Source organism: Polyodon spathula, chromosome 18 (genome assembly GCF_017654505.1).
Source record: "Polyodon spathula isolate WHYD16114869_AA chromosome 18, ASM1765450v1, whole genome shotgun sequence".
Lineage (NCBI taxonomy): Eukaryota > Metazoa > Chordata > Actinopteri > Acipenseriformes > Polyodontidae > Polyodon > Polyodon spathula.
In genome coordinates, this window is record NC_054551.1 from 2,660,143 (window position 1) to 2,687,551 (window position 27,409).

The 27,409-nt window shown below is 38.9% G+C and overlaps 1 protein-coding gene across 1 annotated transcript in view; it reads right to left on the bottom strand.

The window, feature by feature from the left end:
- sdk1a (sidekick cell adhesion molecule 1a) overlaps positions 1 to 27,409 on the bottom strand; it is a 249,518-nt gene that overhangs the window by 77,984 nt on the left and 144,125 nt on the right. The window contains exon 5 of the mRNA XM_041277684.1: positions 22,669 to 22,802. Within this exon, the coding sequence (XP_041133618.1) occupies positions 22,669 to 22,802 (134 nt within the window). The remainder of the gene's footprint in view (positions 1 to 22,668; positions 22,803 to 27,409) is intronic.

Genomic DNA, 27,409 nt, shown 5'->3' on the forward strand with positions numbered 1-27,409 from the left:
CTCCAGTGTTAAATCTGTCTGCGGAGGCCTGTATTTACAGAAGTTAGTCGCAGTTCTTTAGAACAGTAAATTAGTTTGATCTCTCTCGGGGGGGTTTGACAAATCAAATCACTGAAATATTTCCAAACCATTCAAGATTTTTTTATATATTACATGGGTCGCAGGGCACTTGAACGTAAAGCTCTCTGTCAGAGAAGCAAGAGCTTGTGATCAAAGGGTAGGATCAGGAATCCCTGTATCCTAGGTCCATCAAACAAACTCAGTACTTGCTCTCTCTCAGGCTTAAACTGGTTAATAAGAAAGCAATCAAACTTTAGACATGTTTAAGAAGCAGGGCTTTAGTATTTTTTATTATTTTAATATTTTAAAATATTAATATATATGTACTAAATATTCCCCATTGTACTGTATAATAGTAGAATCCTACAGTGCTTGTTACATGTACATTATACCAAATACATTTATTTTTCTAAGGTGCATACTGTACAAATGACAGACAAAACACACATATATCCCCTAATGTCAGTATAAGACCAAAGTCATATTTATCCATTTTCTGATACTCTCTACAATGTACAGTAGTCTCCGGTCACTGTCTTTAGAAAGCAACAGATTACTGCAAGTCTGGAAGTGCACCAGCAGAGGGCGCTAAAGCAGTTACTTCCAATCACATCAACTAACCTGACATTTTGTACGTATTCAAACTATTCCTATTTTTCAAACCAAGCACTTTCTGTAATTATATTAGTCAATATCATAAATCTGTTTCAAACTATTGTCAAAGGAGTGCATGTAGAGCACGACAAATCACGTTTTTAAAAACGATAAAAGAAACAATTTAAAAACAAGTTCCTAAGTTAAAGTTCTTTATATCTGGTTTATAGGTTTGGTGACTATACTGTGCTTCCCATTACTCACTCACACACACACACACACACACACACACACACACACACCACTCTTTATTGGAGTGACTGGGGCATCTCCCATGTCTACCACTATGAGGGCAACCTCTGGGAAGGAGGTCGGGTGGTGCTGTTCCTCCCACTGTTCCCACCTATCCCCACACACACACACACCAATCTGCCGGTGGCACTTCTGGGCAGGACCGCTTCCCACACCAGGAACACCAGGGGAAGACGGCTGGCCGGGTCCTCCAGTGGTGGCTGCAGCAGCTTACCTTTCTTCAGGATCCCAGATTCTTCTTGCTTACTGTCCGGCAGCGTGAGAGAGGGGAGGAAGAAGATTTCTATAATTACAAACAGTTGTGAATGCTCACATTAACAAATTACAATTAATTGTACTGTGTTAAGCCAACCACCCGCAGACTAGAAACTGTATTAACTGAAAACACAATAACAGCTGTTTACAATTAAATCACTTACTGGATGCTGTACTGCTGAACTAAGTCTCAATGATATGCTGCTAGCTGGCATTACTGTAAACCACATGTCTATTGGTGGGGGAAGGGTTAATGCTTATAGGAAAGTTTATCCATCATACATAGAACTTTAATTACTTCATCTTTAGGCTGATGGTGTCCACGCTACACATTTAAGCAACATTCAGCTGGGGTGACTGTTTTAAATGAATAGTTTTGTTAGGGAATGTTTAAATAATTCATAACATTAATGGTGTGGTCCTAATTTAATATTTAAATGGTACCGGTATTCAGAGCCGCTGTTAAGATCAATTGAAAAGACTGGAATGTCTTATTAAATTTTGTAATGTATTAGTACTCTATGGTTTAAATTTTAGTCACAATAAATCATAACAGATTGAACTGCCTTTCACTGTTATAAACTATATAATTTCAAATAAAAACCCAAATAGAAAAAGTTGAACCCGCAAAACTACACCAAATATAAAACAAAATAGTCCCTTCATAAATATGCATTGCAGGTAACTTCAATGAAATACTTTTTCAGACTATGCCCATGCATCAAGGTTACTTTGTACTGTACTGTAGGAGTAATTCCAATTTTTAAAAGCAAACTACATCAAACTCATTAAGGTGACATCTTACACAAACACCTCTCAAACCTACAGCCTGATCACGAGATGGTGCTTTCTCAGTTACCATGCATTTCGGGGATTCTGCTGCCTGTTTTCAGGACTAAAGTCAAGTTTAAAAGGATGAACTATGCATGAGTCTTCTAGTTACAGGATTGTCTCTGTGGCATTCATGTGGCTTGAATTCTAATGCCCTCTTCAGGCTCTTCAAACAATCATCAGGTCACTGCTGCAAACAGAAGCTGGCAGGCAGAGTTTTGCTAAAAGCATTTAAAAGAACAACAGTCCCCAGCCGCAGCTGTGTTTTGTTTGAATCTATGAGATGCAACAGCTCATTTTCAAAGCAAGGCAGCAAACAAAGAAACACCAGTAACTGAAGCCTCAAACCAGCCTATACCTTGAAAACCATGCATCAAACTAATGTACTGCCAGTGGCTGTCCCCAATAGGGAAAACTTAAGATCTTAATAGCAGCATGATTTAAACTCCAATATAATACTAGTACAATATTGTAAGACTATGGATTTTTTATATTGACTAACATAAGTGGGGGTTTGTGACAGAAATATAATGAATCTTGGTTGTAAATTTCCCTCCCGACCTGTGAGTGCGCTAAACAGCGAAAGTAGAGTCCTTTGGACGGGCAGGGCTGACAGTTCTTTCCCAGGGTTGGGAAGTCGGTCAGTCTGGAAGAAGGCGAGACTCCGTTGCAAGAACCTATTGACCCAGAAGGGAAACGACGTAGCAGCTGCAGATTGTAGAGACAGCTGCACTCGTTTACCAAGGGGTCATGCGTGACGGCATAAAAGGGGATGGAGAATCGCAATCTACTCCTTCGCTTGGTTTTTGCTTTTGAAACTAGAAGGTCCGTGAGAGACCCAGTGAAACCTGCTGAAAAGAATACTCATGAGGGTTTTGTTTGTTTGTTAGTAATGGTCTGTATTTGTAAATCACCAGGCAGCTAACACGTATCTGGGGCTGTCGCCTTGGGCCAGCACAAACCCAGAGCAACACTTCACCACAGTAATAAACTGTTATCACCCACCACCAGCACTGCTGCACGCACCTGGACTGGTGACCATGTTCAGTATTATTGTGGGGCAGATAACGTTTATTATTTGGGCTGCAATCCCTGTCTTTTCTACATGCTTTATGCATTGGTGTGTATTGCCGGAGCTTATTCTTTGGTCGCCAGACCGGAGGTTATAAATAAAAGACCCCTTTTCCAAACGGATTACAGTTTCCTGTCTGTGTTTGTTCTTGAACTGCATCATCTCTGCACCTGTTCTCACTCAGTAGCCACTTTGCCACAGGGGTATATTTAACCCAGTGCCTGCGCATACAATTACTTCCTACAGATCTGTAAAATACCAAGCTATAGTAGGTGTAGGATTTATTAAACTATGCTTGGAAGTAATTATGTATTTGACCTATAATTAAATTTATGGACTACAAACACAATACACTGTTCATTAAACTGTTCATTAAAAATTGAAGCATTTGCTGAAGATGACTTTGCCTACCGGTAGGTAACTTGAGTTTCTTTGAGTTCTACCTTTAATAAATAATTTATGCACACAGTATTTTAGACACGGCTGTATCTGTGGCGTGCTTCATTTTTTTTTTCTTTACATAAAATGTGTGTCATGTAGCAAATTCAGACGCTCTACGTCCCCTCCCATGTGCAAGACTGCCAGTCTTGGCAAATGGGACACCGAACTTGACACATTAAGCGCTCCAGGAGGGGGTAAGCAAGTTCCACTTCCACAGAAAAATGTGTGTCTTGAAGTGGAACAGTTTAAAACACAAATTTAACAAAATCTGTGAACTTAAAAATAAAGTCAAAGCTTTTTGAAACACGCTGTGTTAGATTTTGTTAAGTAGAAAAGCGCTAGCCGAAAAGCGGGATTACAAATAATAAATCAGTTAAGTTCAGGATGATTACGTTCTTTATCTTTTTCCATAGCAAGCTATATGCACCATTCCATCTGGCCATTTGATTTGGGACAGGGAACATAAGGCATAGGTCTAACGTGGTATAAAGCATGGATGCTCAAACAAAGTAACTTCCTACGGTAGTTGTTTTCTCTGAAATACTGCTGGCACCACACGTAGGGCCTAGACAACAAGCAAGGATTAGAGGTTTTAACACGTGGCTAAAAAACTGGTATAGGCAAGAAGAGCACAGGGTTATGGGGCACTGGGAAAACTTTTCGATGGGGCGTGGTCTGTACAGATGGGACGGGCTGCACTGCACTGGGGGAGACAGTTAACAGCTTGAATCAGGCAGAGTTTAAACTAGGGACTTGGGGGGCAGGGAAGATAGAACCAGGTGGAGCTACACTACAAACATTGTTGCCAATGCTCATAAATACTGAAATGCCTACATTTAAATGCAAAATTTAAATGCAAAACTTCTAGAATTAGAAGTCGTAGTCAATGTGGATAACTATGACATCATAGGAATAACGGAATCCCGGTTAACTCAAACGATGGAGACGAGTTTAACATGGAAGGTTACAGGTTAGTTAGGAAAGAGAGACATGATAAAATAGGAGGAGGGGTCGCAATATACATTAACAACAACTTAGAATGGGGAACACTGGAAAGTAACGACAACAACAATGAATCAATAGAGAATAAATTAAATGAAATCAAACCTAAAGGTTTAATAGTGGCAGTCTGTTATAGGCCCCCCAGGTTCTGATGAATCACTAAATGAAAACTCATGCAAGCACCAAAAAACTAAGTATAAGGAGACTTCAACTTCCCAAACATAAGCTGGGACCACATGACATGCCAGACAGCAGTTCAGACATGGCAATGAGAGTGCAAGATTGTTTCTTATCACAATTGGCAAATGCCCCGACTAGATACAATCATGTCTAGATTTGGTATTAACAAACAATGAAGCAAGGATACACAACTTAAAGGTAATAGAACCATGAGGAGTAAGTGAACATCATAAGACAAAGTTTGTGGTAAATAAATCCAGGGCAGTACATAAATGAAAGACAATGGTTTAAATTTCAGAGGAGCAGATTACAAAGGAATGCAACAGGAGCTTCTAAACACAGACTGGGATAGAATACTAATAGATAATGAAGCTGAAAATACATGGAGAACATTTAGGGATAGAATGTTAGAAATGCAGGATACACTTATCCCTAAAATGAGAAAAGGTAAACTTAAGAAAAATAAACCATGATGGGTAAATCAATCTATTAAGCTGGGTATTAACAATAAAATTATATAGTTCTATTAAGTCAAAGGGAGCAGCTTCACAAAAAGAATACAGAGAGACCCGTATAGACCTTAAAAAGCAGACTAGAAGAGTGAAAAGGGAATTAGAGAGCAATGTGAATAAATACAAAGTCTTGCAGAAAGGGCGCAAAACATTAGAGGCGAGTATAGCATGAACAGAAACAGAATTGAGGAGGCTATATGAAAAGGACTTGGGGGTTGTAGTGGATGAAACTCTTAAGCCAACCAGAAAGAGCGAAGAAGCTATAAAAAAAGGCAAATAGAATGTTAGGTTATATAGCCAAGACAGGAATTCAAATCAAAAGAAGTTATATTAAAAATTATATAATGCACTGGTATGACCACACCTAGAACATTATGTCTAGTTCTGGTCCCCATATCATAAGAAAGACATTGAGGCATTTGAGAGAGTACAGAGCAACACGATTAATTCCAGGACTGAAGAGGTATGTAATTTTCAAGGGGATTAACAAAGTAACTGCTGAGAATTATTTTTCACAGGTCACAGAGAACAGGACAAGGGGCCACAGGTGGAAGCTGAAGGGCATATTCAGAACCGAAGGGACCTTTATCACATAAAGGGTGGTGAACCATTGGAACAGGCTGCCGGACAGAGCCTATCGGATCCTTCACGATTAGACTGGATGCTGTAATGAACAATACTGTATAACCCTCTCTGTGACCATAATAAGATATTTAGCTAGCCACCTGGAGGAAGGGCAGTCCGTTTGGCCAGGGATCCCTAGATTCATAACTATATTCACTAACTGAATGATTAGAGCTTTTTTTTGTTTTTCCTCTCCTGAGTGTTAACGGACAACGCTTGCATTAAGCGAGTGAGCATAGGTGGGCCGAATGGCCTTTTCTCATTCTAGAATTTCTTATGTTCCCTGAAAAGGCAAAGATGAATCAATGGAAAGGGGCTGGGCCGTTTGGAGGAAGAGCTGGCAAGAGGTTGAAGAATATAATCACTGAACAATGAGAGCGCGGTTTGGTGGGAGAGAAGAGATTCAGATGTGTCCAAGAAAACAACAGGCAGCACTCAGGCCTGGTAGGCTGATAGAAAGACCTTGTCAGGGAGATGGAAAGAGGTGAACGCACAATAGCTGCTGTTGCTGAACCAAATCCAGCTGAATCAAAACCCCGTTCACAATTACCATGTGAACATGGAATATTTAAAATGTGCGAACAGCAGCGTTTTACCATCAATACCTCATGAGAGTGGTCATAGAATTTGAATTTCCTTTAAGAAGAGCAGGCAATGGCAAGTAAAACTATTACAATACACAGACAAAAACAACACCTTAATATGAGGGAATACATTGTTTTAGCCTCTATATATAGTTTAATTGTGGGCCTATGTTGTCTAGTAAGAGGCTTATAAGACTTAAAAAGGGACCTACAGTGCTGTATATCCCCTTCAACCAACCAAATACTGAAGGTATCTGTTGTTCTCATTGAGTTTTATGCACTGCTGTTGCATAGCTTGCCATATATCTAAAGTGGCTGCTAAATAACAACTATAGCTCAAGTCATCAATGTTTATAACCTATATGAGGGTGGGATATATGAGTTCAGTGGTTACAATATAACCCTCCCCCCCCCCCCCATGTCGTCTACTTTACATACAGTGCAGATGGTCTTAGAGCTTAGTTGACTCCTGCAGGTGAGCTCTGCGTGTATGAGAACCCTAACTTTCACACACACCCACAGGTACACAGGGCATTTCTGAGACACATCATGGGCTTTACAAAATGTTTTTTTGGCACAGATGGAGACAACGGCTTACTTTCAGCCTGGGTGGGATCTTTGGCTACACAATCTATAATCTAACGCACGGTATCCACATACGTAATTCACTCCAAGGAAAACATCAACTGAAAGAGCAGTTCAAAGACCTCTTGGGGGGGGGGGGGGGGGGGGGGGGGGGTGAGCAGAGTCTTGTTTACCTCTTTAATTAACAGCATGCATAGTCTTGGATCGCAAGCTGAATAATAAGAGCTGTGCTTTGCTTGCTGACTTCCAGGTTTAAGGTAAACTGCTCCATGCCATAGTGTGCTCTTGAAACCCTAGCAGTGCCTTTCCTGTGACCTCTGTATAATGGGAAGACCTCAGTCCATTTGGTGGGAATGGTTTAGAATCATGTTAAATGAAGACAGAGAGCACATTTCTTTTCAGGATACTTACACTACATGTCCCGCAGGCTCTCTATTTTTCTTTTCCCACCAGGTGAACACAGCTGACATTACCTTGTTCCCACCTAGACTCAGACTCATGACCTGCAGGCATCACTGGAATCTCACTCAGAGCTTTATCAGCTCAGTTCTCATTTAGAAAGCACATACATGAATACAGCTGGACAGGGTTATAGTCCTGGGGTTGGGCATTCATTTAATTCCTGGTCTTTTGCTTATGATTCTTATTCATGTATTCTTTCCTTGTTTACTCGGCTGGTTCTTAACACTAACAAAGCTTTCCGGACTCTGAAGCTCCCTTCTGCAATTCAGTTGGAGGTGCTCAGGTGGGAATAGGGGTTCAAGACAACAGCTATCTCGTCTAAATTAAAATTGGACTAGCACGTCGATACGTATTTGACTGAGACTGCCATAAACCTGAAGCTATCCTCAGACAGCCTGTGCATTTATGATGGTCCCTCACTTTAACCCACTTTGTGGTCTTTTACATGTTTGCCGTTCGATCGTAAGGATGAGTGGTGATCCAATTCAGATGAAAAGCCTGTCTGTATTTTATCTGCTGGAAAACAGGTTTTGTTTTTCCTAAATCTTGATACCCATTTGCACAATGCGCCACAGTGAATCAATGATCCTTTTTCTTGTTCTGAAGCAAATCAAGGTCACCTATTATGTGTGCAGCTACTGAACCCCACCCTCATCTTTTTAAGCCTTGGGCAGTACCAAAGAGTTTAACAATGGAATGCTATTATCAGTGCCTATTGTGCTACAAGTCTTTTAAATCCATATTTACACAAGCCTTCACTTGATTTTCATTGGCTTGCAGATGCAAAAATAGAACAATAAAACAGCTTTTACTGACACATGTGCTTTTATGACTTTTAACATAAAAGACAGTTCTCCCAGCATACTAATTCTAGATCTTAACAGAGGCTCTAATTCCTATGAGGGAGTCATATCACCCCTAGCCCTACTGTTATCAATTCATTTTTCACATTAACAAACGTTCTTCCAAGACTATAAGGTTATTTATAAATCATTACCTTGCATATTCGTAATGCTGTGAGGACCAAAAATAAATCCTCACTGGAGGAACTGGCCTACATACTGTATTTTAATGTTCTGGTAAGAATGAGGGAGCATGCATGGCCTGAATTTACAATTCTACATACATGTCCAGGATTTACAGTAGGTACCACGAGGGCTTCTTCTCATGCCTGTCCTGTGGGTTCCCCTCTGTCCTGACCTGAACCCCAAAAGCATTCTGTCCTAGGAATCCATCAAGTAGAGAGTCTCATCACAGTTAAGATAGGGTTGTGTGTTTGTTTTGTGTGAGGCCAGGTTGCAGCCTCACTTCGTAAATAATACAGTTCTGGCCCCATAAATCACCCCCCCTGCTTTTCTTTCTCTTTCCAAACCATTTTCCCCTCATTTGGTATTCGCTATGCATTTGCTTAACTCTGTGAGTGACACCTCACCTCTGCAAGAAATCTGAAAAAAAAAAAAAAAGTTCTATGCAATTCTCTTTTGATGACAACAAGCTCAAAAGCTTACAATATTTTGTTGAAATGAGAACACTAATCCCTGCTGTTTTGCCATAAAGCCATAAAGACCCTGGAATAACAAGGATATATCTAGCTGCACCCCATCACCTGGCTAACAAAATCATTAGTGGGTAGCGTGTCTTTAACACTCGGGTTCTGGGATTTCCATATTGAAGGTTATTTTCTTTCTCCTCATTGTACAGCCCGCCTCCTGGTGTCATGGATCACGCAAGTCCCATATTCCTCCACATTGCCACCTGTTGACCCTACCAATTTAACATGTCAGTCATTCTAATGAAGTGTCTGCCAACGCTAGCACGCTGTTCTGACACGGTAGCTCTGCCATTTAGAACCACTAAGCAATATGGAATATGTCACTGTCATTTTTTACAATTCACTTTTATCCTTTAAATGACTACCCATAGATAATTCCATTTTATGCAAGGTTAGAAACGTGTAATTTTATTTATTTTTTAATTAATACACAAAGGCAAACCTGAATTAGTCAGCTTGTTATTTTTGCAAGAACAGGATGCTTTGAATGCATGTAACGTACACTGACATAGAGCGAGCCATCACTGATTAATTCAAGTATTCCTGTTTACATTAAAACACACAATAAGTTACATAGAAGTCTATTACAGTAGAAACAGTGTATTACAGAGGCAGGAGCACCAACTGGAACACATGCTGCTCCTGTGCAGAAGAGCTACCTGTTTATGACCAGCCTACTCAAGCCAAGATCAGGCAAACACTGTGCAAAGTAAGTATTTTCGTAGCTTAAGATGCAATATAGCAAACTGTTTTTTAATTGCATTTTAGTCAATTTTTTTTTCCTTTGAAACGGAACAGACAAGAAATCTGTGGTCCAACATAATGTTGCTTGCATTGTTCGGTTAATTGTTTAAAAAGCCATGCTATTCATTTTCTGCTTTATAGGGATGGAGAAAAATGTATTGTTCAAAAGCTTTGGAGATTTAATAAAAGAATGCACAACCGGTTGACTCTTCTCCTCACAATGATCAATACTGTATACATACACAAGGCGCTTTCACTTTTCTGTCAATAAAGCTTTCTTCGGGGGGGAAATTAAAAGTAAATATATATATATACCAAAATAAAATTGCTGTACAGTAGAATGTGGAAGGCTGATGAACTGTTTTAGGATAGCATCAGCACATACTGTCAGGTGGTCTTAAAAGGCAACAGGGAAAAAACAAACTGGAACAGTAAGCAACCAAGATTACTGTATGGGAAAGACAGGAAATAGTACCTCACAAGAAGCACACAGGGTCGTTCAGTGTGAATAATGACTCGGGGGCGGCAGGCACGACAAGCAATTTTTTGGGGGATTATAGACACTGCAGAAGCAGGGAAAAATGGACACGATCGACGAGGAAGAGGCTTTATTGCTGATGTTCTTGAATAGAAAATGAAAACTAAAAAGGAGAAAGTGGGTAAATGAAATGAACCAAAAAAGAAAAAGTTTTGGGGAGTACCACCGTTTAGTTCAAGAACTGAAACTGGACAGCGCAAGATTCTTCCAGTGCATCAGGAGGTGCTTGATATGGTGGGACCAAAGCTGCATAAAAAAAATGCCAAGAGAAGCCATGTGCCCTCAAGAGAGATTGGCTGTTTGTTTAGGTAATCACACAAAACTATTACAAAAAAACAACAAAGAAAACCCAAAACAATTTGATATAAAGTTAAACGAATATCTATTAGACACATTTTACAGAAACTTGCAGTTACCCAGTTTCAAAAACAGCTCATCTTCCTCCCGCGAACCTGGTGTTTTCATTTTGTAAATACGCCATCAGGTATTCCAACAGGATCATCATTAGATGATGCGGTTTCATTTTCTTCTTCTGTCTCTTCAGCAGCTTGCTCCTCTGTCAAGTTGCTGAATGTTTTGTATTTTTTTAAATGGCACTTTGTCATATATACAAACGTAGAATTAAACAACAACAAAAGAACACACGTTAAAGGAAAATAAATGGTCCCAACCCCCAACTGATCAATTTCTCCAAATTTTCTCAGCTCTGATACCTGTCCGAGGATGGGGGGATATGAACAGCTGCTGCTTGCTTCTGTGTTCTCATTGGTTGATACAAGACAGCAACTGCAAAGTTCGCTTCAGAAGCAAAAATAAATGTAAAATAAATTTTAAAAATCGCCCACGCCGCACCAGTGTTAACGACCCTTTATTCATTATTTTTATTATGTGTACACATCCAGTATATCCTTGAACTGTGTATTCCTTACAAACGAACAGGAGAAAAGCTTCGTAGCATAGTTCTGACATGGCGTACTAGTTCTTCATAAACAAGAGCTTTGGAATCAGTCCACAATGCACGCAAGGCCTCTCTTTTAGGGAAGCAGTATAAAATTAATCTGACAGCACATCCCTCCCAAACAAGCTTGCTAATAATAAAAAGTTGGAACTATTTAGGATTGAAAAGTTTGCAAATCAAACACTACAGCGCTGAAATAAATTGAAAACGGTCTCTGATCATCGATGGCAGTACCGTGTGAGAAAACTCCTGCCTTGAGACTTTCATCATGCTAATTTGACACCTGATACGAATACATTTACACTTTGTCAAGACAACTAAAAAAGTACAGGCTACACATGAAGGACACTTAACTCATCTCTTATCTCATTTCTTTCTTGCAGATGGTTCTTTTTTGTGTGCTTATGTCATTGATCCAGAACTAATTCGAAGCTTCCAGTTAACCTTTACTTTATACACTTCCAAGGTTTTTTTTTTTTTTAATGTTCAGTAGGTAAGGGGCTGACTGTGAAACGCCTGTATTAATAAGAACAGCTACAATGCAGGTAGTCAGAATTTCACCCTTTTGGGGGGGAAAGCAATGCTGTGCTTCAGAAATCCTTAACTGCATTTCACGAAGGACCCCCTCCTGTGTTCTGATTGTGAGATATTGAACACAATATATGAGGGATTCTGTTAAGAAAAAAACATCTCACCTACTTGAAGCAATGGCAGCTTTTAATCTGGTTCGCTGGAGCTGAAAGACAGGGCTTTTGAACAATCCACCACATCCCCCCTGGTACAAAGAAACATGAACATGAACAAGAGGCACTGTCACTTAAAATAAACGATTTCTAGTGATTGATCAATAAGATACAGTACAATACGCAGGGCACACAACCGGATATATTCTCCCAATGAGGACTATTCCCTGCATGTCCTATCTGAACACAGAAACCAGTTGGGAGAACAAGACAGGTTAAATAAATCATCTTCATTACTGTTACTTTATAGTTATGTATAAAAAAATATATACATCTTAGAAATAATAAGCCAGAAAGTTGCATGACATATGCTTAGGATGTGCTCAACTAAAGCTAGGCAAAGAAATAAGACTGTATTGGTTTGAATGATTCCTGGCTTTGTCAGCTACAATACAGTACCAGGGGAACCAATTTTATATACAGATAGTGGACAATAAAATTGAAACACCTGGGTAAATGAGGCACACCAAGTATATTGAAGACAAAGCAGCGGTTCCACACAGGTGTGGCTCACGTGTTAAGCAAATAACATCCCAGCATGCTTAGGGTCATGTATAAAAATGCTGGACAGGCCTGATTGCCTACAATTATGGCTAGCATGGCTGCAAGAGGAGACCTCAGTGACTTTGAAAGAGGGGAGATTGTTGTGGCGCGTTTGGCAGGAGCTTCAGTGACCAAGACAGCTCAACTTGCTGATGTTTCACGAGCAACTTTGTCTAAGGTGATGTAGGCATGGAACTCCGAGAAAGACATCGTCAGCAAAGGGCAACAGTGTGTGGAGGCGCATACTCCTGGATTGTGATATCTGTGCATTAATTCGAAGTGCAAGGCAAAACAGGTGAGCCTGGCATGGTTTGGGTGCACGTTTTCCCTTAGAAGGAAAGTTCATTGCTAATCGCTACTTAATGGTACTGAGTGATCATCTGTGCAGCACTTCTTTCCTGCCGGGTAGGGGGCGGAGGGGGGGTGTGTCTTCCAGGATGACAATGCTCCCATCCACAGATCGCGTGTGGTCGCCCAATGGTTTGATGAGCATGACACTGATCTTAACCATATGTAATGGCCTTCTCAGTCACCAGATTTGAACCCAATCGAGCATTACTGGGATACTCTGGAACGACGCCTGAGACAGCGTTTTCCACCAGGCATGAGTTGATTGACTTTCTCGTAGAAGAATAGTGCCTCATCCCTCCTGCAGAATTCCAGAGGCTGGTAGACTCTATGCCATGGCGCACGTACTGGCTGCACATGGTGGCCCAACACCCTATTAAGTGACTTTACATTGGTGTTTCAATTTTTTTGTCCACTACCTGTATACATTTACTTACAAAAACATAAAAGTTCATAACTGTGGGATTGTTTGCAGGCTGTCACATGCGAGTTCTGGATTTCTTTTCCTGGTGTGCAGTTATGAAGCAGCAAAAGTGAAGCCAATATCTGAGTGTTCGATCTTTATCGTTCGGAAAGCAAAAAGTTACATTGCAAATATGAAGTGGGTGTCGATGTTTATTAGATATGAGCAGCTCAAGAACTGGCGGCAGTGAAAGCAGATTTACAAAAACATGCATTAATTAGTTTACAGTAAGCACTTTCTAAGACTCCAAAATGCCACAACATTGGAACTACAGTACTGCACTGTAATAATCCTGCATTGAAGATTATAGAGTAGATACATTTTTGAGTGAGATCCTTTACATAATCTATACCTTTAACCACTGGGTCATACGTTATTTGGGATTACAAAATCAAAATCTTGTATGTGAGATTATTAACAAACACAGACAGGCACACAAACCAGCTTTACAGGACCAAACTGGATTTAGACTGATAAACATTCCTAATCTGTATTCTCAGTCTCATTCTACAGGGAGGCATTCCCATATCTGTTGGCTGCTCCTCCACCCCCACCACAAAACCATCACGGAGGATTTATTAATCCTCAACTCGTACTAACATCACAGGAATCAGAGGCTTCCAACTGATTGACCTTGGCACAGGGATTACTGAAGCTTTTTTTTTTTTTTCTCCACAATTACTAACAGCAGCAGGATTTTGGAAGAATACAAAAAAAAAAATATTGAAAGATTAATAGCACCTTGATCTCTGCCTTATTTCCACTATAGTTTTCATCTCCAGTGTTTTTTTAATTCCATCCGAGTGAAAAAGCAATGGCCATGTTCCGTACACAAGCTACCACGAAGAGATATTGACAAAAGCATACATAGGTAAATTATGCACGCTGTAGATCACTTTAATCAGACACGGGATGCCATTACCCGACAATAACTTTTCCTCTAAGTGGGAGCTACTGAACCAGAGATGTTTGTTTCAGAAAGTAATCTGGTACATTAGGCACAGAAAACAAAGATAATCAAAAAAAAGATAAATCGACCATGAACATCCTTCAAAAACAACAACTCCACTTGTCGTTTCAATTTTTACCGAGCCTGGCTGGTCACAGCTCTCCAGCAACTCTGCACAGAAGGTAGTTATACTGCAGCAAACTTGCTTAAGATGTTGTGAACAAGTTTGATGATTCGATTTCTTTGATTTCTTTTTAATTTTTTTTTTTAGTGTGCTCAATTATTTTACCCTCGACTTTCTCCCCAATGTGGAATGTCCAATTATTTTTTCCCCTCACCGCAGCAATTCCTCACAAGCAGAAATGCAATCAGCACAGTGACAGATGCAGTGAGAAGAGATCCTTCTCTATACAAAGGGACATTAGAAAGCCTGCCTTGATTACTGTATTGACAAAACGGTGAGCACTCTTTCAATGATGAGGACAGCTAGTACAGTGGTACAGTGGGGTTGGAGGGTTGAGAAATGCCTTGGCCACATACTCAAGCAGTTTGTGGAAATATATATTTAACATTGAAAATACGCTAATAGATTTTGCCTGAGGAATTCCTATAATTCCCTGATAATATCAATTTGCAAGCTGAAACAGTTTATGAGATGCTAGCTGCTGTGGTGTCATGCTGGCTAAATGAATGAAGAATACAATTTCAGAATCTGTTTTTTTTTTAAATCAATTTTGAAACCTTAGATCCCTATTCTTTATCATATCATAATAACTATTTATTCATGGTAAAAAAATAAATAAATCTTCACATCAGCATAAAAAATATGACACACCTAAAAGTCCGACATCCAAGACCAAAGACGTATTAAATGCCAAGCTAAATATATTAAAAACATTTATTCTACTGGTGATAAGAAAATCTGACTTGAAAATGTGTTGGACACCAATTTTATCATGATAACAAAAAATAAATCAAATACAGACTAACAAAGTTAAGAGGGTTATCTGTCTAAAATCAAGCAGATGTTTAATCAGTAGACAAGCACAGTATGCTAGAAACACACACCCTGGTTGTAAATACAAAATTCACATCACCGTTACATTAAACCCACTGAATGTAAAAATGTGTCTGATTTTTTTGTTAAATGGCGGCTGGTTTTAAAAAATAGAAGTACAATTATTGTGTACACTGTCTTAGGCTCTCCTCCCGGCAGTGAAATATTCTAGGCACACCTTATTGAACCTAGCTATAATTAAATCGAGCAGATTAATCTGAAGCATTTTGAGAAGCCTGGAAGCAAGTTTCCACTGCAAATGATAAATGCCAAGTTGAGTGCATTATCCTTTATTCAAACATAAACATAATTAGTCTGTGTCACATAGTATATCTGTATAAACCTAGGGGACAGTGCACCCGGTGCATGGGTTCACTTTAATGCCACAGGCAGCTGTCAAATGTTTTATGCAAAATGAGTATGCATGATAAGGAAGCTGGACAGCATGCAAGACAAAGCGCTGGACAGAACTAAGAACTGTTTGTACAAACCCTGCTGTGGAAACCACGATGAGCCCACACTCCTAATGATTATCCTCTCCACATTCTGAAGGTGTTTTTAATGTTCTCAGTGGGAACTTTAACATTGAATTAGACTTTTATTAGGGTCAGTACACGCCAATGTCCTGCAGCTGCCTGCTCTTCGAAAGAGAGTCACGGGATGGTTAATGTCCCCAAAGCAGACAGTGGTTTATCATCAATTCATCTAAAAGACCCCATTGTGCCACCTGAATTGAGCTAGAGTACAGTGTTACAGTAGCACAGTGTTTACAAGTCTCAATCCACAATGATCCCTGATGCTACTGTAAAGGAGCCACGTGTGTGGCATTACGAAGCATGACAGCACAAGCAACAAAGAGGATGTTTATGACTCAACAGTGCCATGCTTTAACAAAAAAGCTAAATTGCTTGAAATCTCTCCCTGCTAGATAGCATTACTCCAGGGTATGCCAGAGAGCTTTGTGTGTCCTACTGAAGTTCACTAAAACCCAGTCTTTTTTAGTTATCTTCAATTCCAGGTGGAGATCTCGCTACTATAAGGTTGCGTTTGGTCTCGAAATCCCAACCTATCCTCTGAAAACTAGCCTGTAGAAAATAAGCAGACCACAAAAGACAAAAGCTGCTTTGGCATGTGGGATTCTGCAGCATTCAGAACATCAAAAAAAAAAAAAAAAAAAAAACCTACCAGAAGCAATCCTAATCATATTTCTTTCAAATCCCTTTTGTTAACAATGTCATGCATGGGAACAGCTTCATTAGGTTATTTAGACCCAGAAAAAGGCAGGATTTTGTTTGTGTGTTGTGTGTTAGCAATAATAAAATCAGTAGGGCACGGTGTTATAGTCATACAAGAAAAGCATGTATTTGGACTAATTACAGAGGACTCTAAAATTGCACTTTCCTACCAGTCTGAATGCCTATTGAAACAGAAATAGTTGCTTGACAAAACTCACACACTGTACCACACCATGCAGCAACTTCAAGACCAAACGTAGAATGTTTTACATTTGAAATTCAGATTAGCCATACACAATGACTTGGGACTATATGACCTGGGGGCTTAGCCACAAGGCGACAGGGGATTTTGCCAAGTTAAATTAAAGCAGACACCCTTGCTTGCTTATTTTACTCTGACTTAGTTTGTTTCACAATGGCATGCTATGAAAAATAAATAAACATCCATGCTAGAGAACAGAAATAATACACACTATGAAGCTATCCCATAAAAACAGTTTGTTTGTGTGGCAGAGCAAAGCTCTGCCCTTTTTAAATTGGCAAGGATGGGGTTAATTTCCCCTACCTGCCTGGGTTTATTATGTTCAGGTGGCTGGCGTTGATTAGGTTAATTAACGATCAATCAGCGCCCAGCCACCTGACATAAAAGGAGGCCCCTGCTTCTCATTTGGGAGGAGGGAGCTGAGGAAGCAGGTTGGTGTTTGTTGGTTTTGGTTTGGTAAATTTGAATCCAGTGAAGGCATTGCCCAGCCTGGAAACCTTGTTTTTGTAAGTTTGTTTTTGTATTGGTTTTTTTTTTGTGTTTAAATCCCTTTATTTTGCCATTGTGCACTTTTGTTTTGTGTTATTTATAATAAAATTAGTATTTTTTTTGAACTGCAGACTGTCTCTGGGCCTCTATCCACTCGCCAGCCTGCCACAGTTACACAGGCAAGCCATTGATATTATACTGGTCCTAATACACAAAGCCTTGGGATTCCCAGCAGTCACTTATATATTGATCACTTATTCAATGTAACAAATGCTACATCTCACAGCTCGACCCGAATGCACAATTCTGCTGCCAGTGCCTGATCCTTCAGATTTAGCTAGTGCTGCTTTAACACACTCTTCATCTCTAGAGTATATGAAATATGTTAAAAAAAAAAAAAAAAAAAAAAAAAAAGTCAACCTTTGCAGGCTGCATTTATTGTTGATCACAGCAGAGAAAATCAATGATCACAGTCTTGCAATAAAAAAAAACACAACACTAACACACAAAGATTAGGATATTGGTGTTTTAGTTACAGGAGCAATACACAGATCTTGACACTGCACAGCATTCCTATTCTTCTCTTAGTACCTGCAGCTAAATGTCAGATCTAAAGTTAGTGATAAGAAATGTAACAGCTGTCATCTACATGCAATGCACATTTCAAAGGAATCATCACAGAGGTTTCCATGTATCATTATTGTCAGGCTTCACTAAACAACAGAACAGGCTGATTCCCAAGCATCCTACAATGCAGACATGATTTACTTTTACTTTTTCTGCATCCAAATTGCAGATGACAAATCACCAAAAACAAGCATAACTAAATACCAGTTCCCCATGTTTAGAATATTAAACAAATAGCGTAGTTTTGCTGAAAGAAACTTAGGAGACGGATATTTTGAGTAGGTTTTTACCATGGAAGTTCCTTTTAGTACTATAAATTTCAATACTGTTGTATGGAAGGCGCCATTTAAATAAATAAACATACTTATTTACTTTCTAAAAGCTTTGCATAAAAGAAACAGCAGATGTACCAAAGCAAGAATACTCAAACTGGTCGAACACACTAAAACCTGTACACATACTGTATTGCAAAGCCTGCTATTAGAAATAAAATAAAAACAGAGATACAGCTACACAGTTTACTCCTCTCCTTTTCATTTCGGAGCAAACGTTAAAACAATCACCATTAATATCATCTCCTGTCCCCGGAGAGAATGCTAGTTGCTGGAAACTGGCTCTGTGAAAGCCTAATCTGTCACGAGGAAATGCATTCTAAAGTGTTTATGGAGGTATTCATTAAATCTTAACTATGTGATTTACATCTTAATAAATTCATAATGCTTTATTTGTCTCCCTTCTTTTCTTCTGTATTTCTTGCTCAAATGAACCAGAAAGGACTGTCACACATGGCTGTGGATTCCTAATCTGAAGCGTACAGTGCAACCGTTAGACAGACTAAAAACCTGCCTATCATAGCAATCTGCTTCAAGGAACACCATGTGGGCCATAACTAATAAGTTATGTTTTTAAACCAATTAGAAACTAATCATCAATGCTAGTGCACATGCTGATAAGTGTCCTGTATTTGATTTGCGACACAAAATGTTTTTCCTTTCTACAATAAAAAGTATAAGTTTGACAAGAGACTAACATACTGATGCATGTTTCTATCGTCGCCCCACAGCTCATATTTTATCTGTAACTGAGAAACCCATATCATACTGACTCTGTTTAACTACAAACCCAACACACTTGCAACACCACTGAAACCACTGACCTTTATTTCGATATTACAGCATGTGCTTCATGTAGCACAATGTGCTGACAATACAGCTAAGCAGTCAGTTGTACACTTAAGTACTTTATAACTCTGAGATTTCTGTTCTTGCTTGACTTTTGACAGTTTTTTCTTCACTAAAACGTCTACAGCTCAGTCTATCTGACCGCGTCCCTCTGAACCTCACGGCTTCATTTAGCAGAATTCCAGATTCCGTCTGCAAAACATCCTCCACCACCAAATGAGCACCTGGGGGCTTGCTTGTTTTTTTTTTTTCTTCCGGGGAGAGAAAGTCAAGGCCAGCAATTGCTCTAGCACCGCGGTTTAAGTTCTTCAACTTGACAGTTTAATCGGACAAGGTAAATGCAGCCCCCGGCGGTCCATCTACACTTCTGCAGCTTTGTCTTGGCTTTAAACTCTCTGCAAACCTGGCTCATCTCCAGGGCTTCCTAGACCAGATTGTTCTCTCCTGCACCTGAAATCACTTCAGATTCCTATTAAACATTCATAAAACAATATGCTTCTATAGACTTGCAGAACATCTCTAACATCTGTGAGCAGTGTTTTTACATTCAGTCCTCAAAGATCCACCCTCCCTTACCCTGCATAATACCAGCATGCTAAACACTCCATCCCCCAACACTCCTTTGCTCTCTCCCAGCAAAGCAAGCACGTTTGGTGCCTTTTCTGGGCTCTTGTGGGTTTTCTGTAAATTGTTTAACCTGCTAAACCCACTGACGAGAGTGTTTTACCGGAAATTACAAACAGGAATAGGTGAGCATAGGGTTGATGTTCAATTTAAATCTTTCAGGAAATTCATGTTTGCTCAGAATGTCTAAGCAAATACAGCTTCTGGCCTGAAATGTAAGTTTGGCTCCTTATCTCCAATGCAGCAAATATTCGTGCACATATGTAACTTGTTATTGATGGTAACATTATATAATGTTACAGGGTTGAAATAATTACCGGCTCAAATACAGATACAGTGAATAATGGAGAAAAAAAAAATCTAACAAAACTGCATAAACTATTTATTAGTCTGCTATATTTACAGCAGGAAAGACACAGGATCATCTCCACAATACTATACTGCCAATGCTGATACAATGTTCTGCTTTCAGGGTTATATTAGAGGGGTCTAAAATCAGGGTGTCAGCCATGTTTGCCAGAGGAATGGGACTGTTGGCAGTTGCAAACAGACAAGTAGGGTAGTTAGGTGCTATTTTCTTTAAAGACAGACAATAGTAAATGTATTGCAATGTCAAAGCCAGGTCAGAACTGGTTACAACTTAAACTAATGGTCCAAATCAAAGCCCTAAAACTTTTGGTGGAATAAGAGTGTAATTACTGTGATATTATCAGGTAACAAGATTTGGTTTACAAAGCCGTTTTTCCAAGTAAATTCACAGCGGTACCAGGTCAGAACAGACATCATCTGTAATTGCTCAGTTATAATGATGTTATTACATTGTATACATGCTCTGTAACATAAAACACTATCGAATTAAGTGCATGCTTTCAGCAGCATTGCAAACTGACCCACTTTACAATGCATTGGTAAGACCTCATCTAGATATTGTGTTCAGTTCTGGTCACCTCACTACAAAAAGGATATTGCTGTTCTAGAAAGAGTGCAAAGAAGAGCGACCAGAATTATTCCTGGTTTAAAAAGGCATGTCATATGCAGACAGGCTTAAAGAATTAAATCTACTCAGTCATGAATAAAGTAGACTACGCGGCGACCTGATTCAATCATTCAGAATTCTAAAAGTCATTGACAAGGTCGACCCAGGGGACTTCTTCAACCTGAAAAAAGAAACAAGGTCACAAATGGAGATTAGATAAAGGGGCGTTCAGAACAGAAAATAGGAGGCACTTTTTTACACCGAGAATTGTTGGAGTCCTGAACCAACTCCCCAGTAATGTTGATCAATAAGACACCCTGGGATCAAGAAGCTGCTTGATGAGATTCTGGGATCAATAAGCTACTAACAACCAAACGAGCAAGATGGGGGGCAGAATGGCCTCCTCTCGTTTGTAAACTCTCTTATGTTGTTATGTTCTTAACTCTCCACTACAAAATTTGGTTTAAAGCACAACTGGATGTTCCAACACGACAACGATCCAAAGCACACATCAAAATCTACTTCAGAATGGTTAAAGAAGAATACAATCAAGGTTCTGGAATGGCCCGGTCACAGTCCCGATCTAAATCTGATTGAGAATCTTTGGCATGGGCTGTGCACAAGAGAATTCCTTGGAATTTGAATGAAGTGGAACAATTTTGCGTCAAAGAATTTTTAAAAATCACTAAATAATCATGCCAAAAGCTCATTGAGAATACCCTAATCATTTAAAAGGTGCCCCAACTAGACAATAATTTCATTTTCCTTGTCAGGGTATGAATACTTTTGAATTAGCATTTTTTGAGTTTTGCAAAAATCTATTTCTTGTCACTTTTTTTTCCTCATCCACAAAAGCAAAACTTTTGCTACAAAAGATTTTTCCTATAATTATTTGTTTTCAAGAAATTATACATTTTCATTGGGGTATGTACACTTTTGACTACAACTGTATATTTTAAGTTTAGACCACATTCTTCACATGAAGCATAATCAAAATGGCCATTCACTTATTTTAAATCTCTTGCTATCCTCCCAGTTTTATTTAATGCTTTGAAAACATCTTCCGATAGGCGATAATTAGTAGTATTAGCTGTTTTGACAGTCAGCTGAGATTTTTTTTTTTTCCACAAATGCAATGTGTTTGAACTCAGCTTTAAAAATCCAATTAGGTTAATATTTTCTCACATTATTTCCAGTTCAAAAACTCAAGATAATAAATTTGCTCTAGTTGTTAAAAATGAATGGGGAGTACAGTACAGAATGTGAAGCTATCAATAGAATATATTATTTCTAAAATTGCTTGTTTATGGAAGGTCATATAGGATATAAAGCTCTACTTTAATGATTGTTTTTGAAAATGTACCATGCATTAGTGACTTCTGGGTATCTTTATTAGAAGGTAGCTTTGAGGACACTCTGAACACTCTATTACTATGTTCTCCTTCAGGAGCTCTATCATTTGTGGAATAATTAAAACACTCCACGAATGTTCATGGTGTTTCCTTTATACAGACTTCGTTTACTGAAAAAGCCAATTTTCTAATTAACACTAAAATACATCAGTATCTATAACAAAACTTCCCTCATTACAAGCGTGTCTTATTCAAATATAATTATGCCGATGCATTAGGAATCCTGTAGCTTTGAAACCATTTCTATAAACCATCCGAGTGGACCAGAATCTGTGGATTGGAAGGACAGTAACAAGTAAACTTTAAATGGATAAAACAGATCTATTGGCAGTGTCTCCCAGCCCCCTCCCTAACCAAAACGGAGGGGAGGCAGAGACATGAATGAGGGACACCTCTAATTGATTCAGCCATTAATGGAATGCATTCTTGACGACTTCCTTCTTCTTCACTTACTTGCTATGCTCAGGTTGATAGACGGACTTGTCTTATTCTCCCCATTCTTTTCATTAACAGCCTGCACGTAGTACCGCCCTGCATCCGCAGCGACCGTCGACAGAACCACCAGCTGATTGTCCAGGGTAATTGCTCTGTTAAAAACACCAGAGAGAAATCCTTGTTAGTTCAGGTGTACACAAATACACCTGTGTCCCACAGTGTCCAAAAGCCCAGCTGCCTGCAGTGGTGTATTCCAGTACTAGGAATTGCATTAAATGCTTAACAAAGTACAGTCAAACTTACTCATAAAGACCACTCAGCGGACTGCCCGATGTCCTTAGTAACTAGTTTGATGGTACTTTAGGGAGCAAGTAAATTCTGCACAGCATAGAATAGGAAGGTAGGAAAAACACAGAATTAGAAGAGTTTACACTTAAAACTCAAATAACTGCTAATATGCAAACAAAATCCCTTCCTATAATCCTATAAAATTCTCTTTATTAAGTAGACAAGAACGTACGAAAATATCATAAATTTTAATAAGATGCTTACCACATGCTTTGTATCCTATATTGCCCCATACAATACAATAAGTATACACAATGCATGACAATTTTAACATGATCCTTGGGAGCCAGTCTGATTACTTCACCCACACAACTGAGTAAGGCGACACATCAGTTTACAAAGATGTACTTGACTGTGATCAGTGAGATGAGCAGGAGATGGATCCCTGTCTACTTATCCAGGCCTGTCTGTACCTCATTATGTACTAGCGCTGTTTATTTATTCCCTCTCCTTGACTCCAATCAATCTGTCCATCAATTATGCATCGGTTCCGAGCACAAACAAGGTAAACCACATGTGGCAAGCAACTAGTCCTGATTACCAGAGATTGGGATTGCTTTGTTAAATTGAGCTGTAAATCACACAACCCCTATAATGCAGACACAATGGTGTGCCACAGGTGTGAATAGCAGAAGTGACAGTGAGAAGGCAATATAAAACATTAGAAATAGACAGTAAAACACCATTCCTGCAGCGCTGCAAACAAAGTGATACAAGCACACCTGGCATGTGGCATTGAATACGCTGCATTTACAAGAGATATACACGAATTGATCTCTTGAGAATAAAGTTAATGCAGCAGAGGTTAAAAAGACATGGTACAGTATCAGTAAAAAAAAAAAAAAAAAAAAAAAAAAAGCCCCCATTAAGGACTATCTGCAAGTCAAAAGAGCCAAAAAACCCCACCCACTACATCCACAAGTGGAGGGTGGATCAATGAAAGTTTCTATTTCGATCGAATTACTTAAATAGTATGGAAAGCTTACAATTAACAATACCTTTCTGTTCAACGTGATTAAATGATGACTATAATCTATTAAAACAAAAGGCAACAGGTCCCAATACTCTTCAATGGGTTGGCTGTGACAGCATGTTCTTTAGTTTGGTGTGTGTAATGTATGCGACACGGAGACGAGATTGAACTTCATTAGCACATTCTCCCCTGTTGACAGATGAGACTAGATCCTGGGTGCGCCCCTGATACACAGCTCTAACAAGCAACACCATTGCAAATCTTTATTATTATACCAGAATTACATTCCCTCTAAGACTCACTTAGTTAGCCACTGTGGCTAAAGTAACTTTTTCAGCCACACTGGAAAAACTTAAGCCACTTTACTATAAACAAGTTATAAACATACTGTTTCAGCAAGGCAAAAAGACCTGTATTTTATCTGAAAGCACGCAGGTATTTGCCATATAATGCCAGATCCTACCATTTACAATACACAAAAATATTATATTTAATTTGCACTATAACTCTGATTCTCATTTAATAAATGCCAAACTTAGTCCCACATGAAATAAAAATGTTACAGATTTCCTCAATTCTGAATAGTTTTGCAGAGATATTCATGTGCTGCATAATCCTTTACATTATTTTGACTGTGACGTGGTTTTCTTTCCACTACAGAACAGTAAAGCAAAATTGTGCCAGTAGACAGTGCTATTAGTGTATGTTAATAGTAGTGCCTCCCTGACCAACTGCAGCTCTAGTTACACAAGACTGTACTAGTGTGATTAATAAATAATATTAGTAGGATTGTACAGCCACTACTGTGTTTTAAAAAAAAAACGTTGTGTTTTTTTACCGTGTTCTTTCACCTGTGACTACTGACAAAATATTGCACCGATTCTGACATTAAAACTCAATAAATCATAGTGAGAGGAATCCTTTTTTTTACAACATTACATTACAACACATTGTAAAATTTCTCTACCGTTGAGTGGGGGGGGGGGGGGGGGGGGGGGGGGGGGGGGGGGGGGGGGGGGGGGGGGGGGGTGGGGTGGGGGGGGTACTTATCGCTGTGATCTTGCTGCGTGTTTCTGGCTTACCGTCTGTGAAAATGTTCTTTCGTGACCAGAGGGTATGTTTGAAACCATGACTGCTTCACCTCCTTGTCACTAGTATCACGGTCATATTTTAGTTGTGTGCATGGGTGACTACTATTCCTTGGACTGCATCTTTTGGAACATGATTCTGGTAATTGGTCTGTATAATTTGTTTTAGAACATTCTTTCCCCATTTGGATGCCATGTGGGTTTTTTGTTTTTGTTAGTTTTTTTACAAGCAACCCTGTCCACTTTCTATTAGAGCCTTTGTCTTCCCGTGTGGTTACGTGATCAAGCTAAAGAGCTTTCATTTGGCAAAATGAAATCAAACTAAACAGTCTGTATTGACTCATCTCATAAATAAATCATTCCGACAAAGAACAGTAATGTGTATTCCAAAACAGTTTTGAGCTATTCAATTTTTTTTATTTCAAGCTCTTCAGAAAAATAAAAAACAGTTAGACAATTTTACAATATTCCTTTTGTTTGACTTCAGTTTCCCATTGATAGATTTAGAGAGTATGCAGGTTTTAAAATGTGAGACACAGTACAAGTCCAGTTTTACTTGCAATAAGTGGTAAAAACATTAATGTTGCATATTCCTTAATTATGCAACAACAGTGACAAACAGGTTTTCCACTTATTCTTGCAAGCACACGTGTGATCAAGTGTAAGCGACATCTTTTAATGGTGCAACAAACACATATATCGGAACAACGACAAAAGCAAAACTCCACAATCACATGATCACAGTAAAGTTTGTTAGAATATTTAAAATGTGAGATGATGCACATTATTTGTATAGCATTTTTTTTAGAAATCAATAAGTAATCTATATTATTTTAACTACAAATAATGCAACTCGCATGCAGAAACTGCTGCTATGCAGTAGGATACGATTGAAAACAAGAGTTGTGTAGAAATAAATGTGTAGAAAACCTAATATTTATGCTATTGTTCAAAGACGAATTTCGTAGACCATTTTAATGTTTTGAAAGGTAAAACAGGTTTCTCAGTTGGACAGAAACAATAACACTATGGCAAATCTAGTTTCCCCTCAGTGGAATGGTGCACATGCTAGGGAGTACGTCAACCTATGCTCTGCACCTATCTGCTGACAACCATAGCTGTAGAATATTATCCTGACAACTACTTCCACAAAGCATAAGCATGTGCATGACTTGTCCTGGCTCGCCTGCAGGGGGTTGCGAGGATTTCCGTTTCTTTCCCCGTCCTGGCCCCGCTCCCACAGGTCTTATGCTCAAACAGGTAGCTTGCCTCGCTCTGCACCATGCCACACAGTTTCAGAATGGCATTACTGCAGAGGAACCTTTATTTTTAAGATGTTACAAAGCATTGTGCTGCCCACCTGGTCTCTTATCTCTCTGATGTAATTTCTTTGTCCAACCAAAAGTGGACGTACTCTTTATAACCTGCCTTAAAAAAAAAAAAAAAAAAAAAAAATATATATATATATATATATATATATATATATATATATATATATATATATATATATATATATATATAAAAATGAGATATTGTTACAGAATGCAAACTGGATACCAGCTAAAAAAAAAAAAAAACTCATGTTATTTTTCTTTTTCTTTTCTGCTAGAGTAAGCAAAACCATTAAGTGTTACAAATGAGCCCAACATACACAGTGGATTCTTAATGAGGTCACCAACGAGGGACTGCATAACACTGGATAGAGGAACACACTCCCTGCCATTACTGTAATTGGAAACGAGTTGTTCATACAATATATAAAATAGAGAGAAAAAGAGTGATTTTTCACCACAGCCTATAACATGACCATTGGAAGGATCTACAGCAGGAGTGGATTAGGGAATCTGGGATGTGGCTCAGTATATAAGGAACGGACAGTACAGTACAAAGCCTTGATAATCCATCCAGATGTCAGATTAACTGCTAGGGAGGAATTAGCCTGGAGGATAGTTTATAGCTTTCTTTTTTTTATTTATTTCAAAAGGAGGCCTTTCTCTGTGGATATTTAACATTGCAGAAAGGTGATTATCACAATGCTCCTGGCGCCTCTTACAATAAATTGAACTTGGAATTTCTTTTCCAGCATCCCTGAAGTTCTGCACAATACTACCAATATTCTAGTTCATATGTCATCTGTATAAACCATACAGTGTACTCTCACACTCTGTGTATTGAAGGCTTACATAGCCAACACTCTCTGATCATTTTTCTTCTTTATTAAGACCTTCCCTGAGTCATTTTTCAGCTTCCAGTATCAAGTTGGCTTGATATCCTATCGGCTGTTTACCAGCGATTGCTAATTCACTCAATTTGGACTGCTGGCCATCGACCAAAAGATGTTGTTTTTTTT